Below are 21,405 nucleotides of genomic sequence, written 5' to 3'. Positions count from 1 at the left end.
AAGCGTTCCTTATTGTCTCAGGGCTCCTTAGCTGACTTAATTTAAAACTGACAGAAAAGTAAACTATTTTGTTCAAACACACTGTTATATTTTGCAGATTTTTCTTTTCTGACTCAGTTATCCTCACTAATTATGAGTGCAATCTAATAAACTCATCCTCCTTCCACAAAAAGGAAGTATTGCCATAGAGTATTCTTACTTGTTTAAACAAAAAAAACAAACAAACAAAAACCCCCCAAAAAAGCGCCAAAAATGCAAACAAACAAACAAAAAAAAAAAAAAAAAACCTCACTGAAAACTTCCATTTGAAAAGGATTATCTTTGAACATTCTTTCCAATTCCTATTCTGGCAAGCTATCATTTTTTTTATTTTCCACATAGTTAACTGATTTTGTTTTGTATGCTTCAGTGATATCAGAAATCCCTTTTCTCTAATTTCACAGAGAATGTCACTTCATTTTGCTTCATTCCTCACCCTTTTTCTTTTAGATGGTCAAGAGAAATGGTCATCATCTGTAGTCTTACAAAATACTTCTATTTCACATGAAAAATTTGGGAGAATACATTGCTTTTTCTCTCAAAATGTACCTGATTCCTCTCTGCCTTTTTAAAAAATAACAGCTATTTTGACTTGGGTCATTCATATTTCCCCTCTCCTGCTCCCTCATTATGTGTAAAATAATCCCGTAACTGAACAGCCCTAGGAAAATGTGTATGATGCACACATCCACAGAAAATGTGAAAAAGCAAGGAAACTGCTTTATACAGCAATAATAAACTACAGAGTGACAGAAGTCAAAGAGTAATTTAATGTGGTCTGTCCTTATGTGTCTTAATTCTAATTTAGCAAAGTATTTGAATACTTTTGTGCTTAATTTCTTTGAGGAATCATGGTTCTATTACATTAATATTCTGATGCATGGTTCTGCTGTGTTGCAAATAGTGTATTATCAACAACAGGATGCATAGGCAAAAATTCAGTTCCATGTACTTTAATACACTCATAACACTATAACACTTGTTTTCCTATTTGCTTTGTGATTTTATTTTTACAATGTTTATAGCATGTAAATTATTTCACTTCATTATCTACAGTTGCAACATTTTAATTTGTTGAGTTTTGCCTTAACACTTCGTAGTAAAGCTGCCTTCATTGGAGTTGGTTCTGCTGTTCTTTGGAGAAAAAAAAGGAAGTTCTGTAGCTGTACCATTTTGGGAGTTAACACACATTACTTCTATTTTCATATGTGTTCTGCTGATAAATCAAGAATCTTTTACCACAATAAAAGAGCAATAATGAACAGAAAGAAAACTCTTGATCCCACACCTTTTATGAATACAGACAAACCTAGGAAAAATAATCTACAGGAGGAGGGGTGTCTGCTGACGCAACCTTAACACACACTTGCAATGCCTGTCTTGTGTTGAATGCATCTTGGTTTAAAACAGAAGAAAACATTTGAAACAAACATTGAAAACATTTATAAGCCTCATCTAACTTTTCTTCCAAAACAAAGACTAACTTCCGTGCTGTATGAAACAAGCCTTGAAAATTGAAAGTCAGTTCTTTCAGGGGTAACCTAAATTATGTAAGTCAAAAATCACCTGAACTTTGTTCCCATCAAATTGCTTCTTATTTATTTATTTATTTATTTGCTTTGGCTAAATGAAGAAATGTGTCAGTACGCTTCCAAAAGTAAAGTAAATACAGGCAGTATTAGTAGTCAGATAATAGGTCATATTCCTTTGGGAGCATGGTGAGCAGTAATACTTCAGAAAAGACAGATCTGCTGTGCTAAAAAGAAAAAAAACAGGCATTGGAAAACCTTTATTCTTTCTTCTTGCTTAGCATGCAAACCAGTAATGAAGCATTGCTGTGAACTTCATGTGAAAATCTGCCTTGTCTGAAATAATTTTGAGAACTCTGCTGGTGGCTTCTGTGGGGCTGGAACTTCACTGCTGGTGCCAGGGCTGGTCACAGGGTGGCAGGGTACGGGACTAACGAGAACGACAGGAAGGCTGCAAGTCTCTAGGAACAGGCAGACATCAGGAAATCGTTTCACAATGCAAACTTACTTTATAATTGTCAGTCTCAGAGACTATTTCTTAATGTTATGAATGTATTATCTGGGCTGAGTGGACCTAAATTTGTAATTCAATTTACTTAATTTTCAAAATACAGTAAATCATGCTCTGTATGATATATATTAATGTGGATGAAGAAAACAGGTTTTGTTCTTTAGTAATAAATCAAACAGAAGTGCCTATAAAACCAACAAAACACAAAGTGAAACTACCTGTATTATCTCACAAATAATTATAAAATTATTGCATCCTTTCCCACACTCTAAATTCTCAATCAACATATCATGCCTAAAAATTACATTTCATCCAGCCTGGCCTTAAACACTTCCAGGGAGGGAGCATCCACAACTTCTCAGTCCAACTTGTGCCTCACTGCCCTCACAGAAAGGAATTTCTTCCTAATATCTAATCTAACCTACTCTCTTTCAGTTTGAAGTCATTCCCCTCAAAACAGTGTTACATTGTAAAACAAGAAATTAAATTTATTTTAATCCAGTTAGCCACAGAAGCATAAGAATTTACACAAGATTTATCTCTATTTCCTCAAATTACTGATTTTACAAAAGCTTGTGTGTTTATTTTTTTATTTTACAGCAAGTCACTGAGAAACAATTCTTCAGAAGCAAATGAAATAAAAGCATGTTTTGAGTCCCCAGCCAGGTACCAAAATTACCACTCTTACTTGAAAAAGTGTCATTTTTCTTAAAATAGTGTGTTCAGTTTTACTGAGTGGGTCATCATTTGCTGAGATACTGTAGAAAGCCCACAAATGGTCAGACATAAATAGGTAAGTCTTCTTTACTGTTCTACACATCCGTAGAAAACATATAATGGGAAGAGAAAGCTGAAACTACAGAATCAAGTTTGAATTTGCTATTAAAACAGATATATTGTCCATATTTCTTTTTAAAAAATCATGAAGTTTAACAACACTCAAAAAGAAGTTTTTATGACTAAGAGGTAGTTTTGTACACCTCATCATCACTTGTCTGAAAATAAACACTTTAGTAGTTCAACTATTTTCTGTAGTGAACAAGAGTTTAAAAATAATTTTTAATTAACCCAGAAGAATTGCCACTTATTTGGCCTGTGAATTAATTGCCCATGGAATACAGTAGCTGGAAGCAAAATTTTCAAGGCATCATTACCAAGGCCAACACCCAGTTTTACCAGATATATCTACATGAGGCACATGACAGGACCTTTTGAGAAAGCCTTTGCTGCAAAAGCGAAATTTTTTGTTTTGCCATATGAGCAGACAAAAGAAACTAGCAGAAGCAAAAAACATCTCTTGTTCCAAAATTGAGATAATGCTCTAACTTGCAGATAACTGTCTTGAAGCTAAAGCCCTTATGTGTAAAAATGCAGAGAGGTCCCATGTGGCAAGAGGAACAGAAGCAGGACTACCTCTACTTGGTTTCGTCTCTGTCACCCAGAGGTAAAACACAAGCAGTGCCACTGAAGAGGACATTCAGTAACTTCTCAAAACTGTGAACTGACCTTGGGTGACCCATGACTTCAATGCCTCTGCAGTGAAACTCGAGGGTATTGTTGATGTGGTGCCTATCATTTTCATAACTGAAGTATTATGCTGCCCAGGGATTTTCTGTGTGCCATCTCCAGGCTGCTGACTTTACTCTACCCATTCCGCTCAGTCTCGCTATTGAAGTTCTAAAAATCAGCCCTAGCTGGTGTCTGTAGAGTAGGGAACAAAAACAAGGATCTGTTTTCTGTGGGTGTCTAGCAGGTAAGGAAGCAAACAGAAAATTTTACTTTGCTCTGTCTCCTTTCAGTCAAGAAGCTGCACGTTTCTTTGCTGCTCCTGCGGGGTCCTTGCCATGTCTTTGGGGCAGACACAGGGGAAGAAATGGTGCTGATGAGAGTGAATCAGCCTGTCAAGGCGTGTAATGATTTCATAGTCAGGAAGAGCCAGGCTGGCAATGTCAAGGCCCAGCATCCGCGAGACCACCTCTCGGAAATCTGCCAGCTGCGAGAGCAAATGGAGGGGAATAAATTAAATAGGAGGCAAAGGAGATGTCAGGGAAAACACATACACATAGGCATACATACAAACACAAGCACTTGTATTATCAGTGCTAAATATAGGCATATCTGCTGTTGCTCAATACAGAGAGCAGAAGAGGACAGAAACAGCCCTTTGGGGCATACCTCAAATCACAAAACACAAACAGTTGAGATGTCAAGTATCTCAAACACAAAATACATTTTTCAAGTGTTTCTTTAGTTTCTTTCACAGGCATATCTTTCCTGCTGACTCAACTACAAAAACTGAGGAAAACACACTTTTACCTGACCCAGATGACCACAAATTATACAAACTGGAAACTCTGGTGGGCACATCCCAGAGCACAGGCTAAGGTGCTCGTCCTTGACCACTATCTGCCACTGCTCCCCTCCACCCTGCACTATCTTGAGAAAAAGGAAAGGAGGAAGGCAGAAGAAAGGTGGAAGTTTTTGGCGCATCCTACAGTCTGACTTTGATTTGAATTAGGATACAGCCCAAATTCAAGATGCAGCTTAGGAAAATGCTTGTTTTTCTTCTGTGCCTAGCTGCTGAAAATGTCATAGGAATGGTATTTGGTAAAGTAATTAAAGACATCAGCTTTCTCTCTGCAGTTCCAAATGGACAGACGTCCACAAGTAGTTGTCATCTCTGCTGATTTACTCTTCTCAACTCACAGTATGGATCATTATCAGTCACGCTTCAAGGCCGCTTCAACAGAAAATAAATTACACAGCCAAAACAACAAATGCTTTAATACCCCTTATCATCTACATACAAAAGAGAAAAATGTTACTATTTGAGGAAATACGCTTTTCTTGCTATCTATTTGAATGCCAAGATCCCCATTCCCAAGAATATAAGAGACTGAAAACGCCACAAAATCATCAAAACCATCAAGAAACTGGACTCATGTTCTGGTGTAGCAGCATCCTCACTCCACCAATCATGCCAAGGGCTAAGGGAAAGAAGGAGACAGACAGTCCTGAAATGTCTCTGACCTCAAGAACACTGTGCAGAATTCTAAAGCAGTTAGAGTCTGTGAGGAAAGGGGTTTGCTGCTTTCCTGAAAACAAGGTCTCAGTTTCCAAGACCTTGCCAAAGACAGTTTGTTTCAAACCCTGAGGAGCTGCCATCAGTTCAGAAACACAAATAGGGAAACCAATACAGAACACAGCTGAGGTCTGGAGTCCTCAGCACAAGACAGACATGGACCTGTTAGAACAGCTCCCAAGGAGGGCTACAAAGATGATCAGAGGGCTGAAGAACTTCTTCTATGAAGTCAGGCTGAGAGAGTTGGGGTTGTTCAGCTTGGAGAAGAAAAGGCTCCAGGGAGAACTTATAACAGCCTTCCAGTACTTAAAGGGGGCTTATAAAAAAAAAAAAAATAGGGAGAGCAACACTTTACACAGGCATATAACAATAGGAAAAGAGGGGAGGGTTTTAAACTAAAAGAGGAGAGATTTGTATCAGATATTAGGATGAAATTCTTTACTGGGAGGGTAGTGAGGCACTGGAACATGTTTGCCCAGGGAAGTTGTGCCGCCCTATCCCTGAAAGTGTTCAAGGCCAGGTTGAATGGGGTTTTGAGCAATCTGGTCTAGTGGAAGGTGTCCCTACCCATGGCAGGTGTGTTGGAACTAGATCATCTTTACTGTCCCTTCCAACCCAACTCATTCCACAATTCTATGATTTGAGAATTCAGTCCCAGCTACCTGTATCACCAAGGCAGTGCAATGTCTTGGATCAAATGTTGGAACAATGTTACGCCAAAACCCCAAAGTTCCCATATATTATCTTCTACACTAGTTCAGGAGGTCACCGATGCGGGGCTCTGGCAGTATGTTAGGCAAGTAGTATTTAGCAGAAGCTAAAGATTTTTTTTTAAACATCTGGATCACAGACAAGATAAGGAGGCAGCAAAGCTGGAATTTGTTTCCATACAGACTTTACATTAGAAGATCAAGGCAGCACTCTGCAAAGATCCAGCCTTTGGATGAAGGAGAGAAATAATAAAGGATAAACGTCACCAAAGACTCAAACATAAAGCTGTGCTAAGGAAACAGCATTCCTGCTAAATTTTCTTTGCACCTTCCATTCAGTGAGTAAAATTATCAGAAGTAAAAAACAGACAATGAATGTAATTTAGAGCATTAACCCAAGATATTGAGGGGCAGGGGTTTGGAGAAGTAAAAAGCAGATACTATATTTTATTTTCACCCTGTAACTACAAGAAAGTAGAAGGGGTCTTATTCCAACAGAAAGAAAACAAAAAAAAATAAGTCCAAAGAGTATTGCAACAATATTCAAGTGGTTTGAAATGCCCTTGGATTCAGACAGTAAAAATCCAACATTTGTGTGCTTTTAGCAAAATACTCGATGTATGACTCCATGGAATAATTTCCTCCATATAATTAATATCTTCTCTGTGCCGGATGCTTGGATTCCTCATGCGATGTATGAAGAAATTAAATTTTTCTGCCGAATTTCTAATCTTTGTTATAAAACAAAAACCGTGCTAAAGATTTCCAGGGGTGAAAAGATCCCCAGGTTGTTGGTCTTCTCTCCATGAAAATAAAAAGAAAAATTTCTAGACTAATTTTCTGAAATAACATTCTTAAATTTCATTCAGAGTCATTGTTAAGCCCAACATACAGCACTAATAAAATTCTAGGCAGTTGAAATAAATTTAAAATTACAAATTTTTTACTTTAAAGAAACGTCCAATTTGCTTTCAGCAATTATGCCACCTATAGCATAGCTCAAAAACACAACATGCAGGGCAATAACATACATACTTCACAATTTTTTGAAGTTAGAATGGAACACATTTACTAATATGTTTCCCACAAATTATACTCTCCCTCTGAGTTACCACAAAAATTTTTCTGATCTAAACTTTAACAAAGTTATATGTCACAAGTTGATCCAAAATAACTACATTCAATATTAAATCTGGGGGGTTTGGGGGGGGGGGGGGGGGGGGGATGTTTCTTGTATTTTCCAGTGTTCTTTGGATTTGTGGCCTATACACAGTAACACAGACTCATTGAATCATTTAGGTTGGAAAAGACCTTTAAGATTATCAAGTCCAACTCTTAACCTGCATTGCCAAGTCCATCACTAAACCATGTCTAGGCATCTTTTAAATACCTTTGGGATTGTTGACTCAAGCACTCCCCTGGGCAACTTGTTCCAATGCCTGACTAACCTTTCAGTGAATAAATTTGCCTAATATCCAATCTAGACTCCCCCAGCACAACTTGAGGCTGCTTCCTTTCATCCTATGACTTAGTCTTGTTGAATCTCTTACAACTGGCAAGGAGAAAGTGCAAGAGATGGATGCGTAAGAAACAAAAGGAAACAGATGAGAAGTTGATACATTACATACCTAAAGTATTTGGAAAAAGACATACTTTAAAAGAGATACTAGGATTTATAGCATTTTGATAGCTCTCTAAAAGGTGATGCAATATTTGGTGATGAGCAAAGAAAATAATGCCTGTATTTACTATTCTCTTGCAAAACTTAACTTGTGGAATAGCTTTGCAATCACAATTGTCACTCTGGCTCACAAGTGTGAGCTAAAAATTCATTGTTTGATAATGTTTGGAACAGTTTTAAGCACAGCTGGATAGCTGCTCCACCTATACCATTTTCCTACACTCTTAGGTACACCTAGCACTTTTCAAACACCTATACACCCACCTGTCTCTCTCTTTTTGCTAGTTCTGCAAGGGTTGTTTTAAGCACCTTCATCTCACTGGTAACTGCTTGTAACATATTTTTGGTTTTTTCTTTGTCTTCAGCAGCTTTACACTCCTTTAAAAGAAGTTCTGATTTGGCAGATCTAAGTTGTTTCTCAGCTTTTTCTTTCATTCTTTCCAATTTGCCTTGAGACTTACTGAGTTCCTCTATTGTTCTGCTCTGCTCCAAAGTTTTGATCTGCAATAAGATAAGGAAGTGTTAAATTTGTCATACTTTTTCATCTAACTTGAGCAAATAATAAAAATATCAGGAGTGATCATGAATAAGCACTTTAGTGTGGTTTCTTTTGGGTTCTTCATTAATCATCACATGTACCTGTGAACTGAAAAGTTATTAAAGGAGACTGGCCTATTTCAACACGATTAACGAAAAGATTTTTCCTTCAATGACAGTTAATCCTCTACAGATTTTGTGGAAAGAGGTATCTGGACAGAAGAGAAAATCCACAGTGAGGGTTTACTCTCTTCCAGACCCTGGAAAAATAGTATGAAAAAGTGTTGCCAAATGTTTTGCTGGTAAAAATTATTCAGTGGGAACATGCTCATAGTTGGCTATTTCACTCCATCAGCCGCAAGACACTAAGTCCCATAAAATCAATCTTCCTTTCTCCTAGTGGTGGCAAGCTATCAATGGCTGCAAACTACTTGTATTCACCCGAGTTGAAGCAGGTAATATATTACTACTGCTATGTAATGAAACATAGAAACAATTAAAATTAAGCATCTTCCCTGTTATTTCCCCCCCATACCTATCAGAATAGACCTTCTGTGAGCAGTGCATGGGAAAATACAAGATGACAGTCACATCAACAGGAAAGAAGGGATGCATATATTGTATTTTTCTTACACTAGCCGGAAAATTGACATTGTGCTTTGCAGATTCTACTTAGCATATTAAGACAAATTGTAAAATACCCAAAACATTGTAATACTATATTTGCTTTCGCCACCTACATTTGAGCAGTTCTCCATGAACACATTTATTTTAAATGAAGTCCAGCTGTATCCAGCTGGAATAGAAAAAAGGATTGAGACAATCTTTTAACTCACCTTAAGTTCACTGGTTTCAGACAGCTTGGCTTTGAGATCAGTATTTGTTTCCCTGGCCAGATCAAGCTGCTTCTGTAGCCTCTCTATCATTTTATGTAACTTTCTGACAGCAAGATTGGCCTCATCCCTTTCCACAGCTAAGGCAGCCCTCACTTGCTTCTCTTCTTCCAGCTGGGTTATTTTCTGCCGCAGAAGACTCATGTGCAGCTCTTTGCTTTCAAGTTTTTCTTTCTGAGCCTTTAGCTTGATTTCCAAACACAAGGACATTGGAAAAAATATATGTGAAAGGCAGTGGTGCTACATAATTGCAAATTTAATCCTCGTGTTGCATATACAACCTGAACTCCTCTTTCTCTCTTGAAAATTCTGTGAAGTATCAACATATATACCTTAATTTGATGCTCCTTGTATTACCAATTCATTGTGCTTCTCTATTGTTTTAAACTTTAAACAGACCCAGTTCCCAGCTCTATACTGTTCTGACAAGCTTAAACCCAAAAGATTTCCCTGTATCATAACAGGATGACAGAGGGGTGTTTGACCAAATTTGAACAGACTTGTTCCTGTAGGAACAACTGAATGAAGGAACAGTTCTTGTTGGAATTGTTGAAATTCTTGATGAAGTACAACCAACACTCTACTAGTTCCTAGAGAAGTTTGTGTAATGTGCCTCCCTCCTTGGCAGATCCTTTTAGATTTAAATATTAATGGCAGCTGTTTACAGAACTATAAATGTGTATTAAAAAGTAGACAAATACACAGATATAAACATCCATAACTTCATAGTTTTTTCTTAAGAAGTTGTGAAAAGCAGTATAGTGTTCAACCGACCGGTAGGTTTACTTATTTCAATAATGCAGTCTTTTTGCAAAGTTTGCAATCATTCACGATCTTCTTTTTATGTCATGGACATCTTTTAAATTCTTTGCACATATACAGTCTGCTGCCTCTAGCAAGCCACTACAGAAACACAGCCATATGTTTATCTTTGAATAGTATGTCCTTTTCACATACCTTCCTTCTGAGGCTGTATGCCACAGTCTTGTTCTCAACCACCGCGTCACCTTCCAGTTTCACCAACTGCTCTACTCGGGCCAGAATTGCATCCATAGTCATATCAAATCCAACCTCTGCTGCTAGGCTATCCAGCTTCATCTTCTCATTAAGTTGCTCCAGAAATTTCAGATACTAAGATGTGGGAAAGGTGGCAGAAGAATAATAAAACTTCATTAAAAGTCATGAAGTACAATTTAAAAGCAATTCCTGCTACAGTGGCAGCCAGCAATACATAGCCAAGTGCACTACCCACAAGAAATAATACTGAAAGGGTGTAATTGGGCACACTCCTGACACACTTCAAATTCTCTTTATGTCCTTTTTTTAGTCAATACTTATTTTGTTCATAAATCCCTAGATCTACTGTATTTATCTTTTTAGCAGGAAAACTTGGGTTTGCTTCTCTGCAGCAGCAGGTATGTTCCTGCCTCTGACTTTAGTTCCTATCTGGAGCTCTGTTGTTTTGCATGGCTGTGCATTGGCAGGGAGAAGTTAGAATGGACTGCTGTGTCCTAACTAATACTGCAAGTGCTGTGATTGCCCAGTACTGTGAGCTCTAAACCAGATGTAACTGATAGCAGTGATGCCATGGATGACACACGATATAGTCCAAGGAGATGCTGGAATGTTAACACGGTCAGCCTTCAGCCCTTCTTTGGACCAGCAAGGTTTAGAGATAAGTTACTGGTTTACAAATTGCTTTTAAGATTATTTTAATGGCATCTCCATCTGGTTTGCTGATGTGTGAACACATGCAGATACAAAATATTATTCAATCTGGTTTTTTCCTTCTTTTGTCCTGCCCTACCAGCTCTTTAAAAATTGCTTTAGTCCCTTGCTCTCAATTAGCCTGTCTTGGAAAATCCAAAGCCCTCCTTCCCACTAAGAACTGTTTCATTTTGTTTCCTCTTACCTCTGTAGCAGACCATTTTCTTTGCAAAGAAATGACAAAACAAACAGCAAAAAAATCATCCCACCAACAAACCAGTTTCACAACTGATTCGTTAGCAAAAATACCTTTTTGTCTCATGATACTTCTGATTAAAAAAATTAAAAACAGTAGCAGAAGAAGTACTGAAGTTGTTCATTAAAGAAAAAAAATCCCAAGAAAATTCTCTTGATTGGAGCAAAATCTAGAGAGAAATTTAAGAATCTAGGGCCACATGTTATTCACAGAGGAAGCAGAGCTGAAGAAACAGCTCCTTTTTCTGGTTTTCTCCCAATGTGGTGGATGCTTCATTCAAAAAAGTTAGTGTATCATAGTCTAAGGCAAAACAAATAGCACAGAATTGATGATTCTTTGCAAATACAACTTCCTAAGCATTAATCCTGGCCTGGCAACATGCTAAAACTTTGCTTTTCTTAGCTGTAGTGTTTGGCTTTCCAGGTACTATGTCATTTTTCAAACTCTTTGTTATGTGAATGAGTTACAGGCTAACAGTGTGTTTATTCATACAATTAACAAAAAATCCTAGTAGCCGTGATTGTCTAAGAATATAAAAGAATCAAAGACTACGAGATCTTGAGAGATTGCAGACCGGACGATGTTTTAGAAAAAGACATAGTGATGAGAGACATTTTGAGAGCAGAGAATAATTGAAGCACTTCTGATGTACCTACAGGGACTTCTTTTAAGATGGTTTTGGGGTGTAGTTTGGCTTTGGGGTTTTTTTTTTTGCTTGGGCTTTTTTTTGGTTGGTTTGTTTGTTTTGTTTCACAATAATGGACTTGGAGCTCAAAAGCTTAGCTACATCTTCCAACTGCAATTTTTGGTCAAAGAAAAGGTATTACTACTCCCTACATGACGTCTGACTTTGCTATTTCGCATTACTCGCAGTGTTCCAAGTGACCAAAGCAATACAATGAGCTGTGTCTCTGCCTTTAGTGACTTCTATTCTTTAAGTAAATAATGTGTACAACTACTTTTTGTTTCTCAAGCTTCAATCCATCTTGCATCAGGCCTCCAGTTAATAATTCCTCTTCCAAGTGCTTCAGCTGATCGTGGAAATTCTCTGAACATTTTTCAGCTTTACTGCTCCTCTCCAGGGCTTCATGGTACAATCTGGTCTGATTTTCCAAAGTTTCACCCAATTTAGCTAATTGGGTTTCAAGCTGAGATACCATCTAGGGAGCAAGCAAAGCAACAAAGCATATGGGGTTAGTTGGGAAATGCTAGGAAGATATGAAACCAACAAATGATTAAAAACAGGGCAAAATATCTATCTTTAAAACACATGCATTTAAAAAGTCAAAAAGAAAAATCTGCTATAACCATCGGCAGAAAATGGCAGAAGGGGTGACATGTAAGACACCCAAAAGTGAACAGCAGATATCATACATAAGATGAGTCAAATGACTGAAAGGTGTTGCTATCTATTAAAAAATCAATACAAACTAATTTAGACACAAAATTTCCAAACATGTGGGCACAGCAGCAATACCTGGTAGTCAGCTGTCATTCTTTAAAATAAGCCCAAAAAATCACTATTCTATTGAGGGGTTGATTAGAAAAATAATATAAGCTATTTAGAAAATACATGCAGAATGTAGGGGAGAATGTAGATAGGGATAATTAAATCTCGGAGGAGTGTTTCCCAATTGTTAACTGTTAAACAGTGTTTAAGTGACTAAAAGATTTTGCTAAAAAATATAGTGATAATAATTCCTGTAATCTAGCCGGAGCCCAAGGATAAAAGGATAAAATCTCAAAACAAGCAACTAGAACAATTTTGAAAAAACTTCTAGTTCTTTACTGTTAACTTTACAACACCTACATATAATGTAATGGATTTTAAGTTGTAAACTATTAATAAATTAAATGCTTGAAAGTATCTAGTTACACTACAGCCAAATACTGAAAGACAGTTCTATACACAAAGTTGCTTGTTTGCCTCTGTCTTCTACTTACTGTCATATAATAATTTGGTTACATAATTAATTATATTGCATTTGTAACTCAGTGTTCAGACACTCATCTGCAAGCAGCCTCTTCATTTTAAGCATCCTGTTGGTTTATGTTAATGAAATGAACAGTAAGTACACAGAGCTCTCATTAATTTTAATGGCACTGAAAGGTTTCCAAATCTTACTACAATTAAATACAAACAACAGTTTGCACCCAACTTGCCTAAAAAACACTGAGAAATTACTGCTGCTCATACAGTAGACAACACTAAACAATAATGAATCTGCAAGAACCCACAAACACATTTTATGCTCTTCTGCATCTCACATCACTCAGCAGGAACAACAGTTTCAGTAACTTGTTCCCCCAGAGATGTGCTGCTACCAGAGAACCCAGAGCCCCTTTATCAGGCTGAAAAGGGACTGCAATGGGGTTTTGGAGGCTTCAGAGCCTCCATAAACACGAGAAATTGAAGGACTGTACCACAGAAGTGGAGAGCAAAAAACCACCAAGCTGGCTTTTTATCATCCTGGGGCATCCTGGTGTAACTTTCATCCTTGGCTTAGCGAAAACCCACAATGTAGGCATTTCCTAAAACAAGGTTGCACCCTTGTTACCCACCCATGCCTGATCCATCATCTGACAAAGGCTGCATTTTTGGTCCTGCAGTTCTGACCTCCACAATTTCTCTTTCCTATGACTTGTGCTTGATCAGTCAGCCTGCAAAATAAAACGCCCCTTCCTCCTTTTTGTTTTAATGTGGCTACTGGATAATTTCAAACTATGACCATTTTACATATGACACTGAGTTGAGTCGGAGTGTAGATCTGCTGGAGGGCAGGAAGGCGCTGCAGAGGGATCTGGGCAGGCTGGATTAATGGGCTGATGCCAATGTATGAGGTTCAACATGGCCAAGTGCCAGGTCCTGCCCTTGGGTCACAACATTGCTACAGGCTGGGCAGAGTGGCTGGGAAGCTGCATGGTGGAAAAGAACGTGGGGCTGCTGGTCAACAGCTGGCTGAAATTGAGCCAGCAGTGTGCCCAGGTGGGCAAGAATGCCAATGGCATGGTTTTTTGTTTTAGGGGTTTTTTTAAATACTTCATCAAAATGCACAGGATATTTTCAAGAACTATTTCCAGCCTTGGACAGAATACAAAATCTTTTGCTGTCATTAAAAACTATCACATCAGCAGAAGATGCTAGAATTTTAAAATCTGGCAAGGACACCAAAGCTGGTTTTCAGCAGCGTACTGAAAGCAACTTTTGATTTAGTGTGTGACTTTTGATTATATAAATAGTCTTCACTGACAAAATTAATAAATGCTTATGCAAGCAAGTAAGAAACTTCAGTGCAGTGTCAGGGTACTGCTATTGGTAAGGCTGCATTCTGACTCACCCTCCTCCCAAGATGTCCCTTCTCTATCTATCTATATATTCAAATACAAATTTGTAAACACTACCAGCCCAAATGCCTCAACCCAGAGCCTCCCTTTTACCTTCTCCTGGATGGCGAACAATGTTTAGATGTAAGTGTAAAAATACATATTTATTTTTAGGTGCAGGTTTTGAGGATTGGAGGGAAAGAAGTTGCCTGTGGCAACTCATCAATTATATCTGCTTTGAGAAAGAAGTCAGTTCTTGAAGTCACCATTGCAGCAGCAAATCCATACTTGTTCACATGTTTCACTAAATCATAGCAACCAAACAGCCAACTTTGATGTCTGCTGGCGCAGAAACCAAATTTCAATGTTGGAACTCAAAGACCATTCCAAGTCTTTTCGTCTTAACAGCATCTGTTATTAATTTAATTTCTGAACTCTTCCTGCTTAGTAAAACATATATTAAATAATATATAATATAATTATATATTAAATAATATATAATATTACCTTAAATAGACAACAAAATGAAAGGTTTCTGTAATTTCAAAACCTAAGCAGAAAGAACCAACACTCTACCAGATGAATAAAATAAAACGGAACCCAAAGAGAATTAATACACACACTGGGCAAGTGCAGTAGTTGCCGACTTACTATTTCTTTAGTCTCCTCTTTGTGATTTATTTCTTGGATCCTCTCCAAAATGGCTTTCTCAGAAGGTTTAACTATTGCAGATCCATGGCTGAGCAGGGTAGCAATTTCTTCTTTAAAAGCCTTTAAAGAGGTCTGAGCAGTCCTGGCCTCTTCTCTGCTGCTCTTCAAGTTTGCATCTAGCTCCCTGGAAGATTTCTTCAAATTGTGCAGTTCCTGCTTTGAGGTTTCCAAAGCTTTCTGGTTAACAGTCAGTTTCTCTTGGAGGTTTCTGATCTCCATCTCTAAACTCTGCCTCTTTATTATAGCACTGTCAAGATCCTAAAAGTGCATGAAAAATTAAACAAGATTTTTTAAATCAGTTATAAACCCTCTCCACCACACACAAATTAAGGAATAACTCAGGAGCAGGTACTGCAGACAGAGAAACTAGGACCCATATTCCTCATGTTTGCTCAACGTCAGGGTTTCATAGGAGAACTGCCAGTGAAACTGATGAAAACCTGAAGTCTGCTGTAATCACACTAAAGGCTAACATCTTATATTGGATTGAAAAAAGGAATACATAAATAAAATTTGCAGGTGAACAAAACCAATTTTTTTATTGTAAAATTATTGAAATCTTGCTTTTCCTGAAAAACCTGAAAAACAAGCACTGAAAAAGACGTGTCACAAAGCCAAAGTACTACAACTGAGAGGGAAAAGGATAGGATAAAATAGAATATTTCAGTTGGAAGTAGCCTGCAGTGATGATCAACTCCAACTGCCTGACAATTCAGAGGTGACCAAAACAATAGTCACGGTCTCCCTGAATATAGTGATGAGAGGTGATCTTTGAGACCAGCTTATCTGAATGTGACAAAAATTCCTGAGATTATTTATTCACAGAAATGAGAAGTGAGGGACCAGACAAATCAAGGTTTGCTTGGGAATAAATAAAATATAGCCAATACAAATGTATCTATATCAGTTGTATATAAATATTGACCTAACAGGGTAGAGCAGACAGACAGAATTCTGTATCCTGACCCATGACACCAAAACAAATTATGAGAGGAAAAATAAAGAAAAATCACCATCTAAACATAAAGAAATAAAGTCTTGTGAGTCTCTTTCCTTTCCCCACAATACCAATATTAAGAGTGCTTACACACACATATACAAGAAAAATCTCTGCAGCGAAAGCAACTAAAAATATAGCAAAGAATAAGTCTTCATTTCTCAAGGCATTTTCTGATTGGTAAGAACAAATGGGAAAGAATATTCACACATGATACAGAAGGAAAGAATAATACTTCACCCAAGACACTAAATTATTATGGAGGATGGAATGTTTACAGAGAGGGATTCCTCTGGAGGTCTCAGTGGTAAGTAAAGGCTCAATAATTGGACTGATATGAGTTATGACTGTGCACACTGGAGTTAAAGAATTGTTCCTGGAGCAGTTATGAATATGGTGATTACTCAAGGGTCTCTCACGGTCTGTGTGTGCTTGCTGTGGAGCATAGTATGCCATTTGTATTAATTGAATACCTGCCAATCAAGCAGTAAATCTGGGAGCATTTCTGCAGATCAGCAGGGAGGGTGGACAAAAAAAAAGGAGTTTGCAGGGCACTTTTAGAAAATAACATATAAATATATGATACTAAAAATACTCAAATTTTTAATAGCTACCAAAAGGCAATCATGCAAAAACACAAATAAAAACAACCCTTGTCATTTAGGAAATTATTTGCTATTACACCTTTTTGAAGTAATTTTAGAACTGTTTTAGAAACAAATGTTGGCCTGATTCCTTGCCATTTTCTCTTTTTTATTCTAGACAAGTCCTATTAATAGAAAATTCCCACCTGTGCTCAGAACTACATTATGGTAATTACAGCAAACAATAAAGAGTCATTTATTTCAATTACAGTTTTCAGCAGTGTGTATTTTTCCTTTCAGAAAGGCAGTGCTAAAATGGCTTGCCAGTACCAGGGATCTTACCTAATCACCATCTTGTTAAATTGTGAACAGCTGAAAACAAACATAGTTTATTCAAAAGATCAAGGTATAAAAGAAGTGAAAGCCACCAACAGTGACTGGGAAACTGCCTGGCAGAAAAGGACCTGGGGTGCTTGTTGACAGCAGCTGACCATGAGCCAGCTGTGCCCAGGTGGCCAAGAAGGCCAGTGGCATCCTGGCCTGTATCAGCCATAATGTGGCCAGCAGGAGCAGGGCAGTGACTGTCTCCCTGTACTCGGCACTGCTGAGGCTGCAACTTGAGTCCTGTGTTCAGTTTTGGGCCCCTGAGTTCCAGAAGGACACTGAGGTGTTGGAGCACGTCCAGAGAAGGGCAACAGAGCTGGGGAAGGGTCTAAAGCACAAGTCTGATGAGGAGCAGCTGAAGGAGCTGGGGGTGTTTAATCTGGAGGAGGCTCAAGGGAGACCTTATCACTCTCTAAAACTGCCTGAACGGAAGTTGGAACCACGTGGGGGTCAGTTTCTTCTCCCAGTTAAGAAACAATAGGACAAGAGGGAGTGGCCCAGAATTTTGTCAGGTGAGGTTTAGATTGGATATTAGGAAAAAAATTCTTCATCAAAGTGCTTCATGAAGCACTGGAACAGGCTGCCCAGGGAAGTGGTGGAGCCACCATCCCTGGAGGTATCTGAAAGACTTGTAGATATGGTACTTAGGGATATGGTTTAGTGGCGGACTTGGCAGTTCTGGGTTAACAGTTGGACTCCATGATCTTACAGGTCTTTTCCCACCTAAATAATTCCATTTTTCTATTAATACCGACACCCCAATCAGCAGCATGGTCTCAATATGCTGAAGTCAGCTACACATACATATACAAAAAAGAACCGACAATACTTTATTATCTTATTAAGAGTAATATAAGGTATTAAAGAGAATGCAGGTATCTTCCAGATGAATTCTTATACCAGCTGCACCTCCAGTTACCACTGTTACACCATAAGGATTGTTAACTGTTTTGCTCTTATCTCTTGTCTTCTCCAGATTGATTCAATCTGGAAACATCTGCTGAAACCTGTCTCTAATACATATTTTCTTAATGACATCTTATAAACAAAAAAGAAAAAAAAATCCAGGTTCTGAGAAACTCATTCCTGTATTTATCTGTTGGGACAAGGAAAACCTGAAATCATTTGGCTGTCTCTCCTACAGTCTAAGTATTTGGGAATATTCAAAATGTAGCCATGTTTCTCAAGTTCAATCAATTTCCTTAAATTATATTTTCATATTTTAATTAACACTTTTCATACAATTGATTTATTTTAATAAATTTATATTGATTAGAAACTATTTAGACCTATTTTGTTCATTAACATAACAATATAAATCAATATTGACTACTGATTAATTTTGCATCAGTAGTACATGCAGATATATTTGTATTAATTAAAATTTCTTGCTTACATTTCAAGTATGTTCTTTAAAGATTTTGCATGGTGCACATCTTTGAAAAACAGATGTTTAAAATAACACTTCAGAAGGAAATCACAAATATTTTCAGGTTGAATCATCAGCAAAGATGTGAAACAACAAGACAGTTTACTAGCTCTTGTAATTCATCAATGGCAATGCTGTATTTAAGTTAATCTGGAAGAATATATGTATCCTCTTCTATACCTTAGATAAATACCATAGAGGAATTTATTAAATATTAAAAAGAAACTTGGTTAGAGTAAGTAAGACATTTTAAAGGACCTACAGAGACTCTCAAAGAATGTTATAATTCTCTAATTATGATTACCATAATCAATAATCACTTTCTGGACATACAGAAAGCATGGACAGGTATTCTGATTCTCAGTCTAGAAATCTGGGCAGGGTTTAAAAGTTGTTTTTCATTAAATGCAAATTTGATATCCAATGCAGCCATAATAAAGTTATGCAGATATTTACAGCTTTCCAGAAGCAAAATCTTGCAATATTCTATCAGAAACATGAGAAATTCAGAAATAAATAGAAGCATACATTCAGCAATTTAAAAAGTAATAGATTGAAAAAAACTGCTTCTTGAATTGCTTTTTTTACTTTTATTAGTTTTAAGAGTTACTGGTTTTTATTCTTTGCCACTTCATATTGTCATAGAGTGAGACTGAGAGGGGAACAGATAAAATTATTGTTCACTTGTTAATGTTCCTCGAATTAATTCCAGCTAACTGCAACAAATACTCAAGTATCAAACATGCTAAAGAATATTTTAAATATATTAACCTTAAAACATAACTAACTGGCTTTCATTTTATTCAGTAAGAATTTTTGAATACAGGCTTATGTCCCTTCTGGGACATAAAAAAAAGCACTTGGTCAAGAGAAGGAATTCACAGAAATCCTGAGGAACAGGAGTGGAGAACTACCTGGCAATTAAAATAGGCAATTATTCAGAGGGGTGGCAGGGGACAGTGCAGCGGCCGAATCTTGCTGGAGATGATTGACAGAACAGTGTGATGGTCTCTATACACTTAGGAAGACTTTTAAGAGCAAACTGGGGGAAATGGGCTGCCATCTCAATCTGTAATACTGAAGACGGCGGAAATGTTTGGCCCTAAAAACTTTAGGCACACGCAGGCAGGAGTCACTTGTACTCAGCCTTTGCTGGGTGAATTCAGCTACAGGCAATTCCATTAATTAAGCCCAGAAAACAGCCCAGAAACACACAGCCAATTATGAGTCTTCTGGCATAGGAGCAGTATGGATTTCTGCTTCTCACCTTGACAGGGGAACATGTCACAACACATGCAACTCCGTTCATGTGCTTGAATGTGCAGCATGAAGTACATGGCAAAGTCAGACTGACTCTATGCTGCTGGTGCCCCTCCTGTAACCAAGTAAGACATCCATCAAGGGAACAGGGGATCCCATACATCACACTTTACATGTGAGGACTTAAAGCATTTTTTGTTTTTTACTTTCTTTTTCAATAATGAACTTCTTAATATGCTTTTGTGAACACAAAACCTTCTCCACAGATTTACTCAGTGTCTGCAAATGTAAGTAGCTAAACTGAAACGCCACTGGAGGAATATGCAGCCTCCATGAAGATGGGGCTTTTCAAAGGCAATGCTTTTGAGGCAATGCCAATCATTTAGAAAGACATTTCTGTAAAATTGGTTAAATAAATTACTCATTTGTCATATGCACAATAATGATAGGAGAATATTTTTCAGAAAACTAGCTGAACTTGGTAAATGTTTTGGCAGTCAGAGAAAATTGAAAAACAAGTCACAAATGGAGCCCTGATCCTGGTCTAAAACATCTCCTGCTTCTGGCTTACTGAGTAAACTACACTCTGTTCTTCCTCACACACCTGTGTTTGAAGTGAAGCATGAAAACAGAATGTTCTCAAAAAGGACCTGTTTAAGTTTTTGGTTTGGGTTCTCTCTCAGTTCCATTGAGTCTTAGAAAATTGTACACAGCTTGGTAAGAACTATTTTCAGCAGAATGTAAAATTTATGACCCTTGTGGTACTTACATTTATCTTCCCCACAAATTCTTTCTCCTCCAGAGCACACTGCCAGCTATTTCTCATCTCCTAAGTATTTTGCTTGCAACTGAATCAGAACACTATATCCTTTAAAGTGTATGGTGGGTGTCTCTTCTTTAGGAAAAGAGGAATGCCAGGGGTGGGGAAAATGCTGTATTACATTTGAAAACTCACTTGCACAAGGTTGCCTTTATGTTTAGGTAACCTACAAACTCAGTCACACACAACTCAGCTACATATTTGGCAGTCTAAGGTTCTTCTCTAATTTTCTCACCTTCTGGCCATGAGGTTTAACCACACTGTTTCACCTGCAGGAAATCTTTGCTCTGGCTTCACTAAACTGCTTCCTTTTCACAGTCATCACTCAAAGTGCAAAGCAGTAAGGAAAATTGCTACATAAATGCACTTTGTTCATCCATCCTTTAAAATATACAAACCCTTAACGGGGAGTTTAAACTCTCCTGGAGCAATTCAATCCTTAAATCATGTCCTTTTCCTTCCCAAATCATAGCTAGGTGAATTTGGTGAATACTTGACTTACAACTTAACTTATATTTCTCATCTGACCATCCTTCCTGCTGCACAGATTTCCTCTAAGACTTCCCAACAGTGAACAGTGCTTTCCTGCAAGAGCCATCCTACTGCCTACAACTTTTTGGGTATGAGCCAATGGTTATGAAATACAAATTTATGATGCACTGAAAAGATAATCTAGGGTGTATGGAAGCCAAGGCACTTTATCTTCCAGTGCCTTAAAAGAAAGAATAGTGTCCTATCAATTCCTTTCAATTTCTCATTAGAATTTTTGAAAAACTGAGTAGAAAAATTCTCAGAAAACTGGCAGTATCAAATAAATGTTATTTAAAAGAGCATTTTTTCACCACTGCATGCTTGTGCCTCAGATATTAACAATATACACATTCATTTATTTACATGTTTGTGCAAGCACAAAGGCTACAACACTAAGAAGAAAGCAAAAATAGAAATTTG

The 21,405-nt window shown here is 37.6% G+C and overlaps 1 protein-coding gene across 1 annotated transcript in view; it reads right to left on the bottom strand.

The window, feature by feature from the left end:
• Positions 1-976: 976 nt before the first annotated feature.
• Positions 977-21,405, bottom strand: part of LOC125323137 (coiled-coil domain-containing protein 170-like) — a 59,806-nt gene continuing 39,377 nt past the window's right edge. The window contains exons 10-15 of the mRNA XM_048297800.1: positions 14,921-15,238; positions 11,905-12,105; positions 9,940-10,113; positions 8,926-9,168; positions 7,817-8,053; positions 977-4,072 (exon numbers count right to left, since the gene is read on the bottom strand). Coding sequence (XP_048153757.1) covers positions 3,875-4,072; positions 7,817-8,053; positions 8,926-9,168; positions 9,940-10,113; positions 11,905-12,105; positions 14,921-15,238 — 1,371 coding nt within the window. The 3' untranslated portion in view covers positions 977-3,874. The remainder of the gene's footprint in view (positions 4,073-7,816; positions 8,054-8,925; positions 9,169-9,939; positions 10,114-11,904; positions 12,106-14,920; positions 15,239-21,405) is intronic.

This window comes from Corvus hawaiiensis, chromosome 3 (genome assembly GCF_020740725.1).
Source record: "Corvus hawaiiensis isolate bCorHaw1 chromosome 3, bCorHaw1.pri.cur, whole genome shotgun sequence".
Taxonomy (NCBI): Eukaryota; Metazoa; Chordata; class Aves; order Passeriformes; family Corvidae; genus Corvus; species Corvus hawaiiensis.
The sequence above is the reverse complement of the archived record's forward strand: the minus strand, read 5'-3'. Positions and strand labels throughout refer to the sequence as shown.